An 18,215-nucleotide genomic window follows, 5' to 3' on the forward strand; every position below is an offset into this window, starting at 1 on the left:
CCCAGAATGGGTGACCCATTGGGAAGTTTTCGTGTGAGTTCCCAAAAACAAAACCGTGGGGGCGTGGTCAGGGCCCAAAGCGGACAATATCGTGCTACGGTGGTGGAGTGGGCTCGGGAAGTGATCCGCCCCGGGGCAGGATGTGACAATTTGGTATCAGAGCCTAACCCTGGCTGTGGTGTGCTGATGAAGACGTCGGGCCCCTAAGGGGGGTGGATTGTGACATCCCGCATCGCCCAGGGGAGTGATCTTTATATGTATATTCTCATCCCTACTTAGCACGAGACCTTTTGGAAGCTCACTGGCTTCGGGTTCCGTTGGAACTCTGAAGTTAAGCGAGTAGCGCGCAAGAGCATTCCCAGGATGGGTGACTCATCAGGAAGTTCTCGTGTGAGTTCTCAGAAACAAAACCGTGGGGGCGTGATCGGGGCCCAAAGCGGACAATATCATGCTACGGTGGTAGAACGGGCCCGGGAAGTGATTCGTCCCAGACTCCCAAACCAAGATATGACACTAATAATTATGGGTTAAAATTTTAATCCAAAATTAATAAAGAATAAATTTAGCTCAATTATTTTTTTTCAGTAACTTTTTCCAAAATCAATTTTATGTAAATTATCATATCAAATCACAATTTTAAAACCAACATGTCCTAATATTAATAACGATGACTTTTCACTAATCTAACTATATACGTGTCCAATCTTTAGTGATCTAGTCCGCTCAAAGTCAAGAATTTGGGATGAAAAAATGGACTGAAATCTCAGGCGTGCAATCCAAAAGGCAAAGATGCTGGTATTTTACTCCACAACATTACCTGTAAAGATTCCATACTTTTTTAAAACTGGAAAAAGCATCGTCTGTTTACACAAACAGGTGATAACCGATCATTTATTTTTTATTTTTCTTTTAAAAAAAAAGAAGAAATCAACTAAAGATTTCGTTAAAGCAGTCCATCATTTTAAAAGCCAAAAAAACTTACAAAGGTATTTCAATCATTTTTATTACTATCGTATGATTTATCAATGTAAAAAATCGAATTCATGATGCACTTTACCATGTAAAATACGAGCTAACTCATGCATTTCATTTATTTTTTCACCATTAATGTTTTTACCCAATCAAGCAAACAATCCAACCACATGGCAGCACGTTGAAAAAATGTAAACATAAAAAGTGAAAAAGTAAATCAGAATCAGTCTGGTTTTAATTTTAACCCCTTTTCTTTTAGCTAGAGAGAGGCAAAAGGCCAAAAAGCCTAAGAAGACGCTGAACAATTTACATGGCGAATTACACGTTACAACATCACAACACCGACACATCACCCACATACGCCCACTTGAAAACAGAAATTAATTAAAAATGGTATTTAAACCATCAATTAGCCGAAAGCTAGATTCTAACCACACTAATTAAAAATTAATTAAAATTAAAAAAAAAACAAAAAAAAACTAGCACTCTCTCTCTCCCTGGCTGTCTGAGCTAAAGCTCAACAACCGACTGGCGCCACGGCGGTCTGCTTGACCTTAGGCGGCCTGCCTCTGCCTCTCGGCGCACCGGTAGCCGGAGCGGGTGCCGAAGCTGGAGCAGAAGACGGTGTCGTTTTGGCCTTCTTGGGAGGGCGGCCACGTGGCCTTCCAGTTCCGGAATGGCTCTTGGGCTGCGGTGGGGGAGCGAAAGGGTCCCTGGGCTTCGGGGGCCTGCCGCGTGGCCTGGGTGGCGAGGAGACAGTGCCGGGAGGGAGAGGGGTCTTGGCCTTGGGCGGACGGCCTCGGCCCCTCTTGGGCGGCGCGTTGGGGTCGGGCTTCATGTAGTTGTTCTTGACCAGAACGAGCTCGCCGGTGTCCTTCATCATGTTGAGGTGGTGCGCGAGGAGCGCAGCGTGAGTTTCCGGCAGATCGCCGTAGGTTGACTCGATGTGCTTCGCGATTGCCGACTTGCTCGACCCGTTGCTGTCGTTCAGGGCCTCGATGGCCGCCATGATCAGCTGAAGGACAGAAAAATCAGTAAAATTAGCAAAACCCAGCTGAAATTAAGCGAAGATTAAAATGGAAAACCTGTTTGGGTGCCAAGAAAAGAAAATGAAGGAAAATTGTGGGTACCTCTGGGTACTGGGGGAGGGAGGGAGCTGGCGGCGGTACTAGTGGGTTGTTGGAGCTCTCCATCGCCATGACAACTTCCTCTAAAGAATCTGACTGAGAGATGGGGACCGTAGCTGTTTTCTAGAGAGAAACTGAAACCGTTTTCTAGAGAGAGAAAGAGACTGTTGGTGTTGGTTTGGTGGGAAGTTCAGTCAGGCGGAGAGGATGAGGAAAGAAGTGAGGATTTAAAAGGTTGGTTTTCCTTTGAGGGTCGGACCGAGGGAAAAAGGGAAGGAGGAAGAAGAAGAGAGATCCGACGGTTAGGGCTTGCGAGTTTGTGTTACGATCGAACGGTACAAGACCCTATAGCACTGGTCACATGGCTCGATGACGTGGACGAAGGACTCAACTGGGCGAAATGACGTAAGAGTCCCTCAATTTAAAATCGTGCCTTGTCCCAAGCGCTTCGAATAATTTGAGTTAGGATTTGGTAAGGCTCTGATGTCCTTTACCTTCGCTAGGCTCAGAGGCTGATTGGCCAAAACGGTGAAGGAGGGCAATATGGTAAAAAGAGTTGACCTAAACGGAGCGGCAACCTTTGATTCTTCCGGGATTCAAAAATGGGTCTTCTCTCAGATCCAGCATCCAAGTGCGGAGTGGCCCGCTTTAGGACTCCTGGGTGTGGTCCCTACACTGGATATACTTATCACCATAACAAATAACATATAAAATTGTTTGGATTTTTTTTTTTTAAATATCCAACCAATTGTTTATTACACTTAATATATGGGGTTGTGATTCTGACACAATGAAAAATCTCTTCTTAGCGTTGACTGATGGGACCAAATGGTAGCGCTAGCATATAATTATCATCGTAATATACTAATATTAATCACAACATTTTTATTTTAATATAACGATATATTTACATTAAAAGCAAGCAAATAAGTTGGTTACAAACAGCTATTTATGAAATTTGAAATTAAAACTTTATACTCACAAAGAAAAAAAAAATTATTAAATCGTAGTACTAAAGACAACAAACATGTTAATATGATTAAAATTTTATACACATATATGACCCAATGTTATTGAAAAGCTATCATTTTATTGCATACAACATTGTATGTTGAGGAGTGCTAGAATAATATGCCTCGTTTAAGACTTATTGGCAAAATGATCCATAAGATCGACATAACTACTTACTTCAATCCTTCAGATTTGAAATCAATAGAAGTAGTCCATGAGTTTGTTCACTATTAATCATTTTGGTCATTGCGTGAATAATCTCGGTTAAGTAACCAAAATAATTTGACAAAAATAGGATTATTTTTGTCATTTAATTATTCTCTAACGAATATTTTTCACATAATGACCAAATTGACTGAAGATTGATAAACTGAAGAACATATCTATTGATTTTAAATTTCAAATACTAAAATGATAAATTAAGCTAATCTCAAAAATTATTTTAGCTAAAAAGCGCTCGTTTAATGACCGTGATTAGACTAATGTGCCTGCTAGAGTCGGTGCATGCTAGAGAAAAAATGAATGATAATTTTTAAATTTATTTCTTACGTATGCAATCCCTCTTACACCAATTTACAAAAATTGTGAATTAACGTCTTTTTTTTTTTTTTTACTTCAACACACGTAAAATTACGCCCTTTGACTTGTTGGGTCCCACCATCCTCTATTGCCGTGCTTGAGTAAAATTACGAATGGATATATTCTTCATTTCTCTGTTCAAAAATGCATATGCCTTATATACTGGAAAATGATCACCGTCCTTTTCTTAGGGATTTCATGATTTTACCCATTCATTGTATATCGCACGATCAGTTTTCGTTAGATACAATTTATATTTAATTTTAAATTTTGAAATAATTTCTGACGGCACGATAGTGAGATCACGGAATCCCTAAGATCTCAAGAAAAAGGATCCGGCGAGTTTGGTGTGGACACATGTCAAATGTCAAAGTGCCTCTCCGGTACACAGCTGACACGTCACCATTTCACTCGTTATTGCCAACTAGCATTGTTATAGGAGACGAAAATTTGAGCCCAGAAGCATAAGAGGAAACACATCCGTTCTAGCTAATGCGGTTAAAAGATGAATTGGATGGTAAGCCGGGCCCTTCTTTTGAATAGTTGTTCGTTTGAAAGAATTGGAGTTCAATCAAAATTGCGACGGTTTGTAGCATCACTTACCTAATTCATTTCCCTCTTTCAACTTTTTACGTGTTATTCGAAAAAATTTTACATTTCTATCATACAAAAAAGAGAGCAATCAAAACCTCTTATAAAGAATATATATACACCTACCTTTCCGCCGGACGTTTCCCACGGGTATCTCGTTCTGGGGCTGCTGAGGTTCCGGCTGCTGAACTGGTTCCGGTTGCAGAAAAGCTCGAATCTGAATAACGGGAATTTGATTCACCAGAAGTTCCGGCAGTGGATGAAATCCCTGCTGGCCGGTGAGATCTTCTATATCTTGATCCAGGTACTCCCGGTCTCATTGGCTCTTCCAATTGACTTGGTCTCTTGGATAGGATCACAACCACACGATGCATTGTGGGGCGGATTGTGGGATCACCTTGTATGCAGAGCAACCCCATCTGAATGCACATCGTTACTTGCTCGGGGACTGCTGATGATGCTAATGTCGGGTCCATAAACTCCATGCTTCTCTCCTTCTTGTAAAGCTTGTACGCCTGCAGCAACAGTGGACAACGTTTAGGTTTAGCAGTCCCAAAAATCAATCAATTTATCAACCATTCCTTTGGTGACATAAAATTTGACACAAAGGGTGGGCCTAAATCGTTGTGATTTATACGGAAGTATCTTCCTGATGTTTGCTACTCAAGAAATGTTCATAGCTCGCCACAGAATTTTCACACTTGGCTCATCAAATGATAGTTTAATCTACAATCTTACCCAATCAAGCAGATTCTGCGCATCGACATTTCCGTTGAACGATGAATTTCTTTGGCCACTAATCAGCTCCAAAACCACAACTCCGAAGCTAAACACGTCCGCCTTTGCTGATAAATGCCCATGCATAACATACTCAGGAGCCATATAACCACTGTTTCAAGCAAATTATAAAGGTCTATGTTAAAATCAAGTAAACAAGGGAGGTCCTGAGTAATTCGACCCCACACACTTAGAAATAAAATTCAGGGCACAAGACACCATACTTGGTACCAGCAACGCGGGTATTGACGTGCGTTTCGTCTTCAGGAAAGAGGCGGGCCATGCCAAAATCAGCAATCTTGGGGATCCATTTATCATCAAGTAGAATATTGCTGGCCTTGATGTCGCGATGTATAATACAATTATGCGAATCTTCATGAAGGTAAAGCAAGCCCCTTGCAATGCCACATATTATATCAAACCTCCGCTTCCAGTCAAGCTCCTTCCTTCCATTCGATTCTGTACAGAGACCGTAAAAATCACTGTCAGTGCGTTATTTAAAAGTCTGTTGACAATCATTTAACCAGATGAAATTAAAACGAGGACGATACGCATCACATAATATATCTATTTTTGCCAATTAGGTGTTAAAGTCATGGGGGTTAACCAAATGGTGTAGATTGTTCTCCATCTTGAGCTGGCAAGGTTGTGTCAACAACTCAGAAACTTCTGTTCGTTGCTTGGCTGAAAGAATGTCGATAAGGTCAAGGTCTTAAGATCCATCTCCTTCACAAGGTTCAAATCAAAACTTGAAAACTAGGCTTATGATGTCATAATTAACAGATGTCAAAGTACCTATCAAAATGTTACTGTAATTGCCTTCAGCTAATACAGAAAGAAATTGTGGTCAATAAGTATTTTTAAGAATCAACGAATATATTAGGATTCAAAGAGCGTTCAAACTAGGCCTTCTGATTTTCCTCGATATATCTCAAGTTTGACTAAATTTCGGATACAATTCTGACAAACATATCAGGAAATGTGATGGAGTTGGGGGTTCTAGTATGTATGATCTTCAGAACTAAAGTGAATTGATCCAAAATCAAGAAATCTGTACAACTTAAGTTTCTGCTAATTCACCTAACCGGCGTTTAAGATCAAAATATGGAGTAAGGAAAATGAGGAAAATCTTAGTAGATATGATACCGCAAAAGACTCGTATAGAATCAAATATCAAATTATTTGTGCTGATCTATAAACAAAACACTGAACATGGTTGCATTATCTATTGTGCTTGATGCAGTTGCCAAATAATAATCTGATTGTAAAGTGTAGAAGGATTAACGAGTGCTTACTGAAGAGAAGCTTGTCGAGGCTCTCATTTGAGACATACTCATAAACGAGTAGTTTCTCTACCCCGTGTGCACAATAGCCCAACAAATTCACAACATTACGGTGCTGCACACGAGCTAGCAACTTGGCCTCATTCAAGAACTCTCTCTTTCCTTGATTTGAACTATGTGACAACTTCTTCACTGCAATTTCTCTCCCATCCTCCAACCTCCCCTGAGAAAGAAGCACCACACAAGTTTTAAGACACATTAACTGCCCCATTTACTTTGTCTCTTGGGAATTTAAGGATCTATTCAACAAGGCAAAAACTCGGTGGTATGTCTGGTCGCAAGATACATATGTAATCAGGGAGAAAAATGTGCTTAAAGTTTATAGTTTAGCAAGATACCTAGTTTAGAACATTACATAACACTACATTGGCAATGAAGTCATTTGCGACTTCACCTTTGGTGTAACTTCCTAATGAAACGACACGTTCAATATACGTGAGAATCAGGATAACATTCTTCCGTTATATTGTCAATGTAATCCTTCAATTTCAGTAGAAATGCACTAAATCCTTAACACCCAAGAAAGCGGCGGATTAGAAGAAAGTAGCAGGTGGTGGTGGTGCATACAAGGGCATGATTAAGTCGATAACTAATCTAAGTTTGTGTTTCTTATTAACTAATAACCATCATCATTATCTAATTAAGCTAAGGAACAATCTTCTACACACTGCTTGCAACAATTCTGACATTTTACAAAACAATTTGTTTCACTAAATGCCAACAAAAATATAAACAAAACAAAAAGATAATAATTTACTTCACTAAATAATTAGTATCATTAACTATGAAATTATAAAATAATATAATATAACTAGATAGACGAATTTGAGAAACAAGTTCAGCAGAAAGAAAAAAAATGTGAGCTTGAAAAAACTTTCTTTCCCAAAATTTTCTCAGCAACCAAACAGATTAGTCAAACGAAAACATTAGCAGATCTACCTTATAAACGGGTCCGAAACCGCCTTGTCCGAGCTTATGAGTGGGGTGGAAATTCCTTGTGGCAGCAACCAAAGTTTCGAAAGGAAAAACCTTCTGTTCCTGCTGAGCAATCTTCTCCAAGTCCTCTTCGTTCCGTCCGTCTGATCAAATAAAAACAGAGCAAAAAACACACAAAAACATAAATCATCTGATACAAGCACAAAACGAATGAATTTCACGAAATTGCAAACTGGGTTTTTGAAATGAACGAAATTGAAAACTGGGTTTCTGAAATTCACGAAATTGCGAACTGGGTATCGATTTTCACCTCTGCTGGAGCCGAACCCACAAGTTTTCACAAGATTGTTGAAGAAATTCTTGGACTTGGTCATGGTTTTCTGAGACTTTTAGAACAGCCCAAGCCCCATAAATGAACACAGAAGAAGAAGAAGAGCAGGTGGGGCTTGTGGAATTTCACTTTCTGCGAATTAGAAATCACGAACCGTGGGATTTGGAGGTGTTGGAGAAAATGATTAATTGCGTGGATTTTTATGAATCCCGTGGGAATGAAACAGAGAGAGTTTGAGGAGAACGGAACGTGTTGACTTAGATGACCCCATGTGTTGACTTGTTGTAGATTAGATAATATTATTTTGTTATTTTGTTATTTTTTATTTTTTATTTTTTATTTTTTAAGGAAAGAGAAGAAGTCAAGAACGCATGTTTACAAGAATTAAACGAGGGAACGATTCCTTCATCCATGTGACGGAAGCAGTGAACTGGGAAGTGACCAATTTTTGCCTCAAGGGTAAGGGCAATAAAATATTAAATTTAGAAAATAAAAGATCAAAAATTTTATTGTTAATTTCACAATAGTTGATCTAACAATATAAAAAAATAAAAAAATAAAAAATAAAAAAAATTTGGGAGTCCCATCATGTGTTAGGACTCCACGAACTCAAAATGAACATGGCCCTCGCCCCATTTGAGAGTCCCGACGTAGTCCTCAATCGTGAGGCAATTTTTGGGGTCTATGGGCGGTCCCTCTACTATAGGGATTGAAATTACAGCCCATTCAAAACCACCGAGTCCTTAGACTTAAGGATGTGAGGTGGTGAGAACAGGTACATGTACAAATATAGAAGATGCTTTAAATAACTACATAATTGACAATTAAAAAGTAACTGTATAATTTCGACCTTTGAAATGTCCGATTACATTTTTTATAGGGCACTTTTTCATAAAATCACATATATTTTGATGTTAACTCTTAACCTAACAACCTAGCTGAAATTTTCATTGGTCTGAAAACAAAGTAGGTCGGTCCCAAATGGCATTTTCCTCTCCTTGAAAATTCCTTATTTTGTTATAAGTTTCTCTACATATTTGGTTATTGCCGCCTTCCCTTTTACTTCTTTCAATTTCAGTTGCGTTTTATTTCGAGTTTGTTGTTGTTCACCTCTAACTCAAAGTAATCGTTATCTTGAATTAGAAATGAGAAAATTGAATTAACCTTGCTTTTGCCTGTGTCAAATTAGTATTTTAAACATTTCAAAGTTCCATGTTTGGTATGTGTTAGTGGTGCTTAAGAGATAATGGAGTTGATCGTACTTGAGAGTAAATTTGAAGTTAGGTTTATATGATTGTGAGTTTTGACTATAAATCCTTAATATAATAAATCTTTGTGAGTTTTGACTAGAAATCCTTAATAAATCAAATCAACTTTCCTAGAAACATCCATGTACACGTACTTAAAATTGCACACGGTTCAACTATGATATCATGTATAAAATACTTTGAATCATACTAGGAATCCCTCGATTGCAAAAAATGGCTTAACAGAATGCGCTTGGTTTCATGATTCACCATAATTTCTCACGAATTTATCGATAGAATATATTTAGTTCCGCAAGCATGTATTATTTTTTCTCTGTTCAGATTGAAAATTTCAATAAGGTTTTAATAAGGCCACATTGCATACTTATCTTCTTGTACGATTTCAGCCAACTTAAGAAAAATGGTACTGCTATCCACACAAACATTTTTACCCCTCTCAATTTTCGATTGTCGAATTGATCAATCGAAGAATATCAATGACAAAAATTAATAAGGACGTGTATGAGGTAAATATTAGTGTATAAATAACACGACTCAAGAAAAATGAGTTGCTCTTACACACGTATCAAATTTTTATTTACAAATTGTAAGTAAGCAAGGAAAATGAATTCTTACACATATTAATGCCTTTTTTTGGTTTTTGGGTTTATGTTCATGGTCCCGAGACCAAGACCAAGTAATGGGCTGGAGTGTGGACAGGATCGTGTGTGAATTTGACATTGTAATTCATAAAGTCCGTGGATTATGACGTCTCATGTGGTGATATTTTTTTTTTTTTTTTTTTTTGGGTGATCAATCGGTAAATTTATTAGATTAAATGTTAGATTAGGAAGTTGATATGATTTGAACTTATGCCGTAGTGAAATGACAATACTCTTCTCCATCGCTATGATAAAAGGTCACTTGCCAAGTGGTGGTAATGCTTACAATCATATTTATTACCGTTGTATGAGTTTAAATTTTGAGATTTGTATTTATTCACTAAACATATTACGATATTTAAACTTATCTAATGCTGATAAATAAGATGGTGAGTATCACCATCATTTGAACGTGGTGAATACAGATATTCCCATATTAATTACTTTCACAGTACAAGATTAAACTCGTTTAATACTAAATTAATCGTTGAGTATCGGTAGCTATGGATGTGATGATATGCCATTGTTGGGTGGCTGAGATATCCCCTTTCTCCTGAAACAGATGGATGATGCTTTTCGGTCATTGGATGTGAAATCATGATTACAACATGCCCTGACCTAATAAGCACCGCCGAAAGTCAAGACTGAAAACCACATGTCCGTACAATTACTGCAAACTCAAACAAGCATCTTCCACACCAGAAAAAGTGAGCACAATTTTATAATGAAAAGAAAGGCTATGCAAATATCCAAATTTTATAAGAATTGTCACTGTCCTGTAGTGATATTCTAAGGTAATCCCTCGTTATCATACGTTTTAACTTTTTTATATGTTATTACATGATTGATTGAGATATTATCACAATGACACATTGGTGGCATGAAAGGTTGTTTTTATTTTTTATTTTTGGTAAACTGAGGGGAGTAGCTGAACACCGTAAAAGCATTAAACCATCTGAAAAGTACAAACTAGACGGTTCTTATCAACCTTAAAATATCATCCAACAAAAGATCACCAATCAAACAAGAGGTTCTTCAAGAAAACGAAATCCCAGATCAAAAGTTGTAACTCCGATGAAACTGACATGGAAGTCAGTTTTTTGTAATGCAGAACATGTTCATTTGGATCTATATGCTCTCTTCTTCTAGCCAGCCCTAACAGATTTGACAAAAACTCGGCAGTAGAGCAGCAGACTACACACAATGTTATTCCTCACTGAGTCTGAATGCAGCTTAATTGGGAAACAAATCACATATATTTAGTTTATGATTAAGTTAATCACCCCTTAATATTGCCTCTGTCCAAAAACAGTATTAGCTGTGATTAGACGTCCGACTTTTGTCTTTAGCAATTATCTTGTTGCATTGGTTTCTACATGCCAACCAACCAGTTTTATACTCAAAGAAACATCCATGTGATATTGAAAACGATGTTTCTTCACCTTTTCAAATTACAAACGATATTTTATCCTAAACTAATTTAAACAGCAGGGAAGGAACGAATTAAGTGCCAATAAAAAAGCACATCCGGTCTAGCTAGTATAAACAAACACTCACTTTTATATACTTACAGATGGATACATGTAGTATACAAGTAGCAACTCAACTTTGACCCTCAAATAACAATAAACAAATCCCATATGATCAAATGATGCAAACTAAAGATGGTGACAGAAAGAAAAAGGGGGATTAGAAATCGCCCCCCTACATTTTCCTTCACTTTCTTTTCCTTTCCTCCAAACAAAACTTAAGAAAAAGAGTGTCCTAGTTCTGACTGTCTAATAAACTAATGACGCTATGTACCTGGCACTGGAATATCTTTGTTGGATCTCGATCGCCAGCTTTGCAAGCCAGGCCTTTTCTCCTCACAACATACATTTTGACAGGGTGGCTTCCCCACCTCACTATCCTACTCTACACACTCCAGAAAAACTTGGTAGGGACGCCTGATGATGTCATTTGTAGGGCACTTCTCACGTAAGAACAAGACTCCTGTATGTCTCGCCCCATGTGAGGGCTGCTCTAATAAGCATTCCTAACCGTAGTTTCTCTCCTACATGCATACGCTTCTCATCCCCCTTTTTCCTTCAAAGGTGTTTGATATAAACGCAGCCCACAAAAATTTGGACTTTCACCAAAAAACAGAAGAAAAAAAGTGGTAAACTAGAATTTGTAGTCCACCATGATGACCAGGAAGAGCCTCCCTCTCCATCCAGGGAATCCCCCCACTTGACATTGTTCAAACTGCATAATTGTGTTTAATGTTCCGCTTATATTCGCAGCTGTTTTACCTGAATGCAGCAAAATCTGCAGTAACAAAAGCCCGCAAAATTAACCAAAAAAAAAAAAAAGCGCTATTCCAATGCAGTTGAAAGTATCACAGTTTGGAGTTGAAAGGCTTATGATTTTACCTATGAACTCTTTATAGATCGCTGTCCCCTGTGGTCCTCAGACGGAGTTCTACACTTCGCAGGTCGCGAAGATGTTCCAAAATTTCTTGGAGGAGAAGTAATCCCTTATCTCCTTTCCTCAAGGAGGAAATGCAGTGCTTTAGGAACTCCCTATCTGCTTCAAGTGCTTGTAGTCTCTCGTACACATGATCAACCTCCTCTTCAATAGCAAGTTTCTTGCTCTCAGAGTCTTGCGACGTAAAAGAATCATACCCTTCTGTGTTTCCATTCAATTCCCCGTCTTCTGTTTTTGTTTCGATGGCATCAAATAACGGAAGAAGCCTCTTTGCCTTGAAGCCCTTGACAATTTTTCTATCTTGATGCTGGTGATTTCCATTCATTTCTTTGGAATGGTCATTTGCAATGCCATTGCCATTTATTTCACTACTAACATCCGAACTTTCATGGTAACCATTTCCATTCTCCAAAAATAAATGCTCACTTGGTTTTATATCCCCGTCATATACTTCTTCCTCTTCGTCGTTCAAGGTCAAAAGCTTCTCTTCCAATTCATTGAGCTGGTCTAGAATGGACAACTTCTCTTCCTCAAAGCTAGCCAAAGATTCCTCTAGATATAGCACTGCATCCACCGGGGTGTTTTGGTTGCTACTTTCCTCATGGCCATATAAGCAATCTTCTCCCTTCGATTCGTTATTCAAAACATTAGAGAGTCCATCGCTATCCTCACCATTGCTACAAGCACCGGATGAAGTCCTACTTTTCGTGCTTCCATCTTTCATTCTCCTCAAAATCATCATTTTCTCTTTGACCTCATAATCCTGCAGTTTCTTTCGACATATTTCCAGCTCCTTTTCGAGCTCTTGCTTTTCCTTTTCCCGCTTCACCATAAGCTCATTCAAGAGCTGCATCGCTTCCTGGTCGTACTCAGACTGCTCTTCCATCATTCTCTGGTACTGCAAAGCTTCCATCTGCATTGCTGCTTTTTCTTCTTGTAGCCTATTTATCATCGCCATTGTCTGGCTGGCTGCCACCGCAGAAGCGCTCCTCTCTTCCTCAAGTTCTGCATATAATTCGTTCAAAGCCTTCCGTTCAACTCTCAGCGCTGTCTTCAATTTCTCAACTGTCACGACTCCATCACCGCCTTCAGTGTCACTCATGACACTTCCATCCAATGAGTCTTCTGTTACCAGTTCTCGTCTCTCGAATAGTAGCATTCCCTTATGAAACTGATGGAGACTGTCTATTGAAGTAGGTGTGTCAAGAACATGATCTACCTCAAGTGAGAAATGATCATCTTTTTCTTTCTCACTCGTTTCAACCGACAAGGTTTTGAATTCAAGTAATTCTTCCTCTGCTTGCTCAGAACCTAACAATGTAACAAATTAAAGTACTTTCAGACATAGTTAAGATTGCGAAACTGCGAACGTGGTTAGGACAGAAATTGAGGCTCACCATGATGATCACAATCATGTAGATTGGCAGAACTTGTAGAAGGGTCTTCCTGCTCACACGCATACGAATACAAAAGTTCTTGAGCTGATTGAACTTCATCATTCTCTTCCTGATCAGGAATCTCTGTTCCTATTGAGACCTCTGCATCAATCTCATCGTTGTGCGAAAGATCCGAATGCAGAAGTCCTTGAGCTGATTGAACTTCGTCAGTCAGTTCCTGATCAGGAATCTCTGTCCCAATTGAGACCTCTGCATCAATCTCGTCGTCGCCCGAAAGGACATCGTCCTCAAATTCTGCACACATTGAATGACAACACAGAGAATTTGAATTTCTCATCCAAAGAAAAGAAAACAAAACAAACACTGTCTATAAGTTATAAGTGAGTCAAATTAAACATGTGTACCCTGATGAACATCTGAAACAATTTCACCATTTGCTATAGCTCCAACTTGTTCATTTTCCTCCTTTGCGCCCTCAGTTTCGTCCGAACCCTTCGAATCAAGACCCGAAACCCAACTTTCCTCCTCCTTACTCTCATCGAACGAAAGCAATGCCTCAGACTTTTCTGGACCGCGCCAACTCTCCACAACCGGTTTCGCTTCTTGTCTCTCGAAGCCAATGTCGAAATCCAGTATAACATCTTCCCAACCACTACTATTTCCTTGGTCTTCTTCCACCTTATTATACTTCTGGTTACTCTGGTTTCCAATGGTGGTTGGAGAATCAATCAAATCAACCAGAACCAACCCACTATCGTCCTGATCAATGTAGAACTCCAAATCCTGAGGTCGAATTTTTGGAGATACAATATCTTTCGTGGGCCCTTGTTCTTCTTCTATGACTCTCTCCACTTCTTCATCTCCATTGGCTGCAATCTCCTCCTTGCAGCCATAGTCACATACAGAACAAGCAGCAGAATGATCCTCTGCTTCAAAACCCCTATTTTCTCCCTTCTTTTCTTCAACTCCCTCTTTGTTTCCGATCTCGAAATCCGATCCGCTTCGATCCGACCGATCACCTTCTTCCGTATGATGATCATCCCCTGTTTCCAAACTCAAATTCTGTTTCTGGGCATAATCCAAAACCTCCCAAGAGGGTTTAATCACAATACAAGAAGGGTAAAACTTGTTCAAGCTCAATCCGCAGCAAGAACAGTTCAACTTCTCGTCTCCATTTTCATTGACTTTTTCGTCGCCGTCTCGAATCATCCCAATTTGCTTCATCCATGGAAAAAAAGCAAACTTCTTTGACCATTCTTCGCAATCCGGCTTCGACGAGCAGTCCTCGCACATATCTTGCAATTCTGCTAGTTTCTGGTGATTTGAGCAATAACCCAGTTGGGATATTTCGTTGGCATGAGATTCGCAGACAAGATCTCTGTAAGAATTGTTGGTGTTTCTGGGGTGGAAGATATGATCGAGCCTGGAACACCAGAGGCAGGGTCTTTTGAGGCCAAAGTAATCGGAAAACTTTAGGATCAGATAAGAAAATAGGGAATTCAGAAGGAGGAGGATGATCAGAATCCATTCGAGGAGTGCATAGATTAGAACGAGAGTGATCTTGTTGGTGTTTCTGTGCAGCATGGTTGCGAATTTGTTGGCAGCCATTGATGGTGCTTTGTTTTTGGTATATACAGAGAGAAAGAGAGATAGAGAGTTGCAGAATATCAGAGAGAAATGAGGAGGGAGAGGGAAAGATTCAGAGAGAAATAGAAGTAAGGAATGGCGGTTTGAAATGGAATTTGGACACAGGAGAAGACTCGGAGCTGAGAAAGAAGGAAATATGTGATTGAGTTAAAGAAAATTACAGAATGTTTTTCAATATCGTCTGTGATATTTTTTTATTTTTTGGAAAGAATTAAAGTAACCATTGATGGACAAAAAAGAATGATCGATGTCACTAGGTTTCTACTTAGTATAAAATATACTAAGTATTCTTTACCTATCATTTTCTTTGCAGACACAAGTTAGGTTAGTTAGTTACGATAAAACAGGCTAGCCACTCAACATTAAGTTCAAATTATCATTTAGCGAGAATCGAACTTATCTTTCACTTATAAGTAAATAGAAATATCATCAGGTCATAGTGAAATTAGATGTGGCAAATCAACTCATTAAGTTGTTAATGAGTATCATTTAAGATTCATTTAATTTGATAACACCTTATACTATCCTCACCACTATCAATTTTATTTTTATATTATAATGATATCAAATTAAACGTATCCTTAAAAAATATCAATTAATAACTCAAATAAGTAACTTATAATCTCATGAAACTATAGTAGGGAATACGGGATAAAATTGCGTATGAATACAACGTTGCAGTCTGGGCGGCCTTGACAGCTCCCACACCATTTTTCACAATTTGGGCAACAAAATGGGGGTGGCCCATCAAGCACACCATTGAGTAGGTGGACCACTCTCAAAGTAAAGTGTGGGTCACATTATATGGATCCAGATGCTCCAATTCATAATGCAACTCTCATCCCTCACGAAAGCTTTTCCTTGTAAAACTCTTATTCATTTTTGACTATTTAGTACTACATATTAATAGTATTCTTCTTTAATTGTAAATGAAATGTTTTAGGTTCAATTTTCGTTAAAGGTGAATTCGAACCACATTATTGCTAGTCTATTGTGAGTCTAGGCCCAACCTCCTCTCTTTTAATGTAAATAATATCGTTTGTTCAACAAAAAAAACCTCTTCTTCATTTTTATGTATGCATTTTTTAATTATTTCTTTTACTGACCTCGCCTTTGATTTATTTGATTCAAGTACTAAAATTATATTAAAAAAGGAGCATAGAGAGAAAAAATGAGTGTAAAATCACTTTCATGTAATATTTTTAATTAACTACTTGCCTTAGAAGCTGTCACTGCTTTTCAATTTTGCCCCCACCCTTTTCATTTTTTCCTAAGCTAGCTGATATTCTTATTTGAGGTTGTTATTTTCAATACTCTGCTCTAGATGTTTCTTTTGAAGATTTGTTTAGGGTTTTAGAGGTAGGTTCAACATTCGATTTTTGGGGGTCCTAGTATTAAAGCACAGGTTTTTTTTAGATAGAAACAGAGCATGAAGCACGCAATAGTTTTAGTTTATTCACCGAAGCATTTCATCGAACACTTGGTGAGCTTGTTGTCGTCAGTCAAACCATGTTGTGCACATGTCAATAAATATTGACAAATGTCGAATCAATCTAATGAATGATATCAAGAGAATTTGTCAAGTGCTATCATACAACCTGTCGAGGTATACCTAACAAACATTACATCAAAACCTTGGTATAGGCACAAAAAATATCCGAACCAAACATTTGAAGGGTCTTCGTTAGAACACCTTGGTCCCAATATACATCTGCCTCTGTGTATAAAAGGAACCAGGCTTGTGACTGTAAACCCTTTCATATTGCTTTTGCTTGTCAAGTTTATATCATGACTTGTTATTTCTTAATGTACGGTTAGCACTAGTAGGATTTAGCCCACTCTTTCTATGAAACCCAGCTTTCAAGCTAGATTAGGGTTTCTTATTCTTTCTTTCTGAGTAGCCTTTATACATTTCCAATGACTATGTAAGAGTAGAATAGAGTATATGCAACTGAGATGGTAGAATCTGATTCTTTGGGTTTCATATATTAGGGTTTGTGACATGTTGGAAGCCTACCATTTTTTTTTTCCAGCTGAGTTTGCAGCTGAGTGATGGGGGTTGTTTTTGGGATTGCAACTTGTTTGGAGACTACGGGTAGATAATTTACTGGTAGAATCTGATTTTTTTTCTCTCACAGTGTCGTCGGTGTTATAAGCTGTTGTTGCCCTTTGGGTTCTATTATTTTTGCTTGTCGAGAGTTTGCTTTCTAGATCTTTAGTAATACGAGTTATCGCATGTCTATAGAGAAAAGAATTTTTGTGGTTGGTTGGTTTAGCTAACTACAATCTTGCTCTAGACCTAGGAAATCATTATTTTGATAATCCTCCTCCTTATTCTAACAATTTTGTTCATGACGATTGGCTTGCGATGTCCAGGCCTAGACTTATTTTTGCTTAGTTTGTTTAGGCTATAACTATAAGCCCCATTTAACTATAAAAAAAAAAAAGGAAAAAAAAAAAAAGAAAAAAGAATTAAAATTAAGGTAAAGCTAATTTTGGTTTCTTGGTAGAAATACTGTCACAATAGTCAAGCTTTGTTTCAAAAGTTGATTACAAGTGTCACTTTTCCTTTATTACAATCTTTAAACTTTAAATTTTTTGACCAAAAAGACAATTGAATCTAATTAATCCCGCAACTAGTAAACTACAACGTATACATTGTTAGCAGAAAAAAAAATATAGAAAATTTGATGTACACCAAAAAAAACATTGTCGTACTTAAAGACAAAACCCAACTCTCAAACATTAGTTGAAATTCGTACGCAGGTAACTTAAATTGCTTGTTTTCCATGATCATTAGCTATTAATTAAGAATCTAAGATGTCTATGAGTAAGGTAATACAATTGACTACGTCTGCAATCATGCATGTGTTCTTCATTTTCTTTTTGTTTCAATAGGTAAAACTCCATTGATCTCTGCATGGGAATATTACATATTTTATTTTTTTGTTTTTATGAGTAAATTCCATTGATTTTTTTAATAAATGCATATTTAAACTGACACATATAGGGGATTTAAATTTGAATTTTTTTTTGAACAAGATTTAAATTTGAAATTAAGAGAGATGCATAGAAATCGAGCATTTAATTAATTTGTATCCCTCCTTTGCCTAAGGGGCAAATCCCACC

The 18,215-nt window shown here is 38.0% G+C and overlaps 3 protein-coding genes across 3 annotated transcripts; all 3 read right to left on the reverse strand.

The window, feature by feature from the left end:
- Nucleotides 1-1,201: 1,201 nt before the first annotated feature.
- On the reverse strand, nt 1,202-2,401 carry LOC137732165 (HMG-Y-related protein B-like). Its single transcript, XM_068471464.1, has 2 exons — nt 2,103-2,401; nt 1,202-1,987 (listed from the first exon to the last, which is right to left on the reverse strand). The coding sequence occupies exons 1-2, from the start codon at nt 2,169-2,171 to the stop codon at nt 1,490-1,492; spliced, it is 567 nt and encodes a 188-aa protein (XP_068327565.1). The 5' UTR covers nt 2,172-2,401; the 3' UTR covers nt 1,202-1,489.
- Nucleotides 2,402-3,662: 1,261 nt separating this feature from the next.
- On the reverse strand, nt 3,663-7,882 carry LOC137731690 (cysteine-rich receptor-like protein kinase 43). The gene is made up of 6 exons (XM_068470873.1): nt 7,647-7,882; nt 7,340-7,479; nt 6,353-6,563; nt 5,282-5,516; nt 5,019-5,169; nt 3,663-4,795 (listed from the first exon to the last, which is right to left on the reverse strand). Exons 1-6 carry the CDS (start codon nt 7,708-7,710, stop codon nt 4,403-4,405), a joined length of 1,194 nt encoding a protein of 397 aa, XP_068326974.1. The 5' UTR covers nt 7,711-7,882; the 3' UTR covers nt 3,663-4,402.
- A 3,225-nt stretch (nt 7,883-11,107) lies between these two features.
- LOC137731977 (myosin-binding protein 2-like) lies at nt 11,108-15,326 on the reverse strand. The gene is made up of 4 exons (XM_068471248.1): nt 13,844-15,326; nt 13,440-13,733; nt 11,988-13,353; nt 11,108-11,883 (listed from the first exon to the last, which is right to left on the reverse strand). The coding sequence occupies exons 1-3, from the start codon at nt 15,045-15,047 to the stop codon at nt 11,999-12,001; spliced, it is 2,853 nt and encodes a 950-aa protein (XP_068327349.1). The 5' UTR covers nt 15,048-15,326; the 3' UTR covers nt 11,108-11,883; nt 11,988-11,998.
- Nucleotides 15,327-18,215: the final 2,889 nt, after the last annotated feature.

This window comes from Pyrus communis, chromosome 4 (genome assembly GCF_963583255.1).
Source record: "Pyrus communis chromosome 4, drPyrComm1.1, whole genome shotgun sequence".
Lineage (NCBI taxonomy): Eukaryota > Viridiplantae > Streptophyta > Magnoliopsida > Rosales > Rosaceae > Pyrus > Pyrus communis.

What these genes read in the sequence shown, in the direction of transcription:
- LOC137731690 (XM_068470873.1), bottom strand. Translation starts at nt 7,710, where the DNA reads ATGACCAAGTCCAAGAATTTCTTCAACAATCTTGTGAAAACTTGTGGG. An exon ending in TGGGTTCGGCTCCAGCAGAG is followed by an intron (nt 7,480 to 7,646) that starts GTGAAAATCGAT and finishes TTATTTGATCAG; the next exon opens with ACGGACGGAACGAAGAGGAC. An exon ending in ACCCGCGTTGCTGGTACCAA is followed by an intron (nt 5,170 to 5,281) that starts GTATGGTGTCTT and finishes TGCTTGAAACAG; the next exon opens with TGGTTATATGGCTCCTGAGT.
- LOC137731977 (XM_068471248.1), bottom strand. Translation starts at nt 15,047, where the DNA reads ATGGCTGCCAACAAATTCGCAACCATGCTGCACAGAAACACCAACAAG. An exon ending in TGTTTCAGATGTTCATCAGG is followed by an intron (nt 13,734 to 13,843) that starts GTACACATGTTT and finishes CAATGTGTGCAG; the next exon opens with AATTTGAGGACGATGTCCTT. An exon ending in ACATGATTGTGATCATCATG is followed by an intron (nt 13,354 to 13,439) that starts GTGAGCCTCAAT and finishes TTACATTGTTAG; the next exon opens with GTTCTGAGCAAGCAGAGGAA.
- LOC137732165 (XM_068471464.1), bottom strand. Translation starts at nt 2,171, where the DNA reads ATGGCGATGGAGAGCTCCAACAACCCACTAGTACCGCCGCCAGCTCCC. An exon ending in CCCTCCCCCAGTACCCAGAG is followed by an intron (nt 1,988 to 2,102) that starts GTACCCACAATT and finishes TCTGTCCTTCAG; the next exon opens with CTGATCATGGCGGCCATCGA.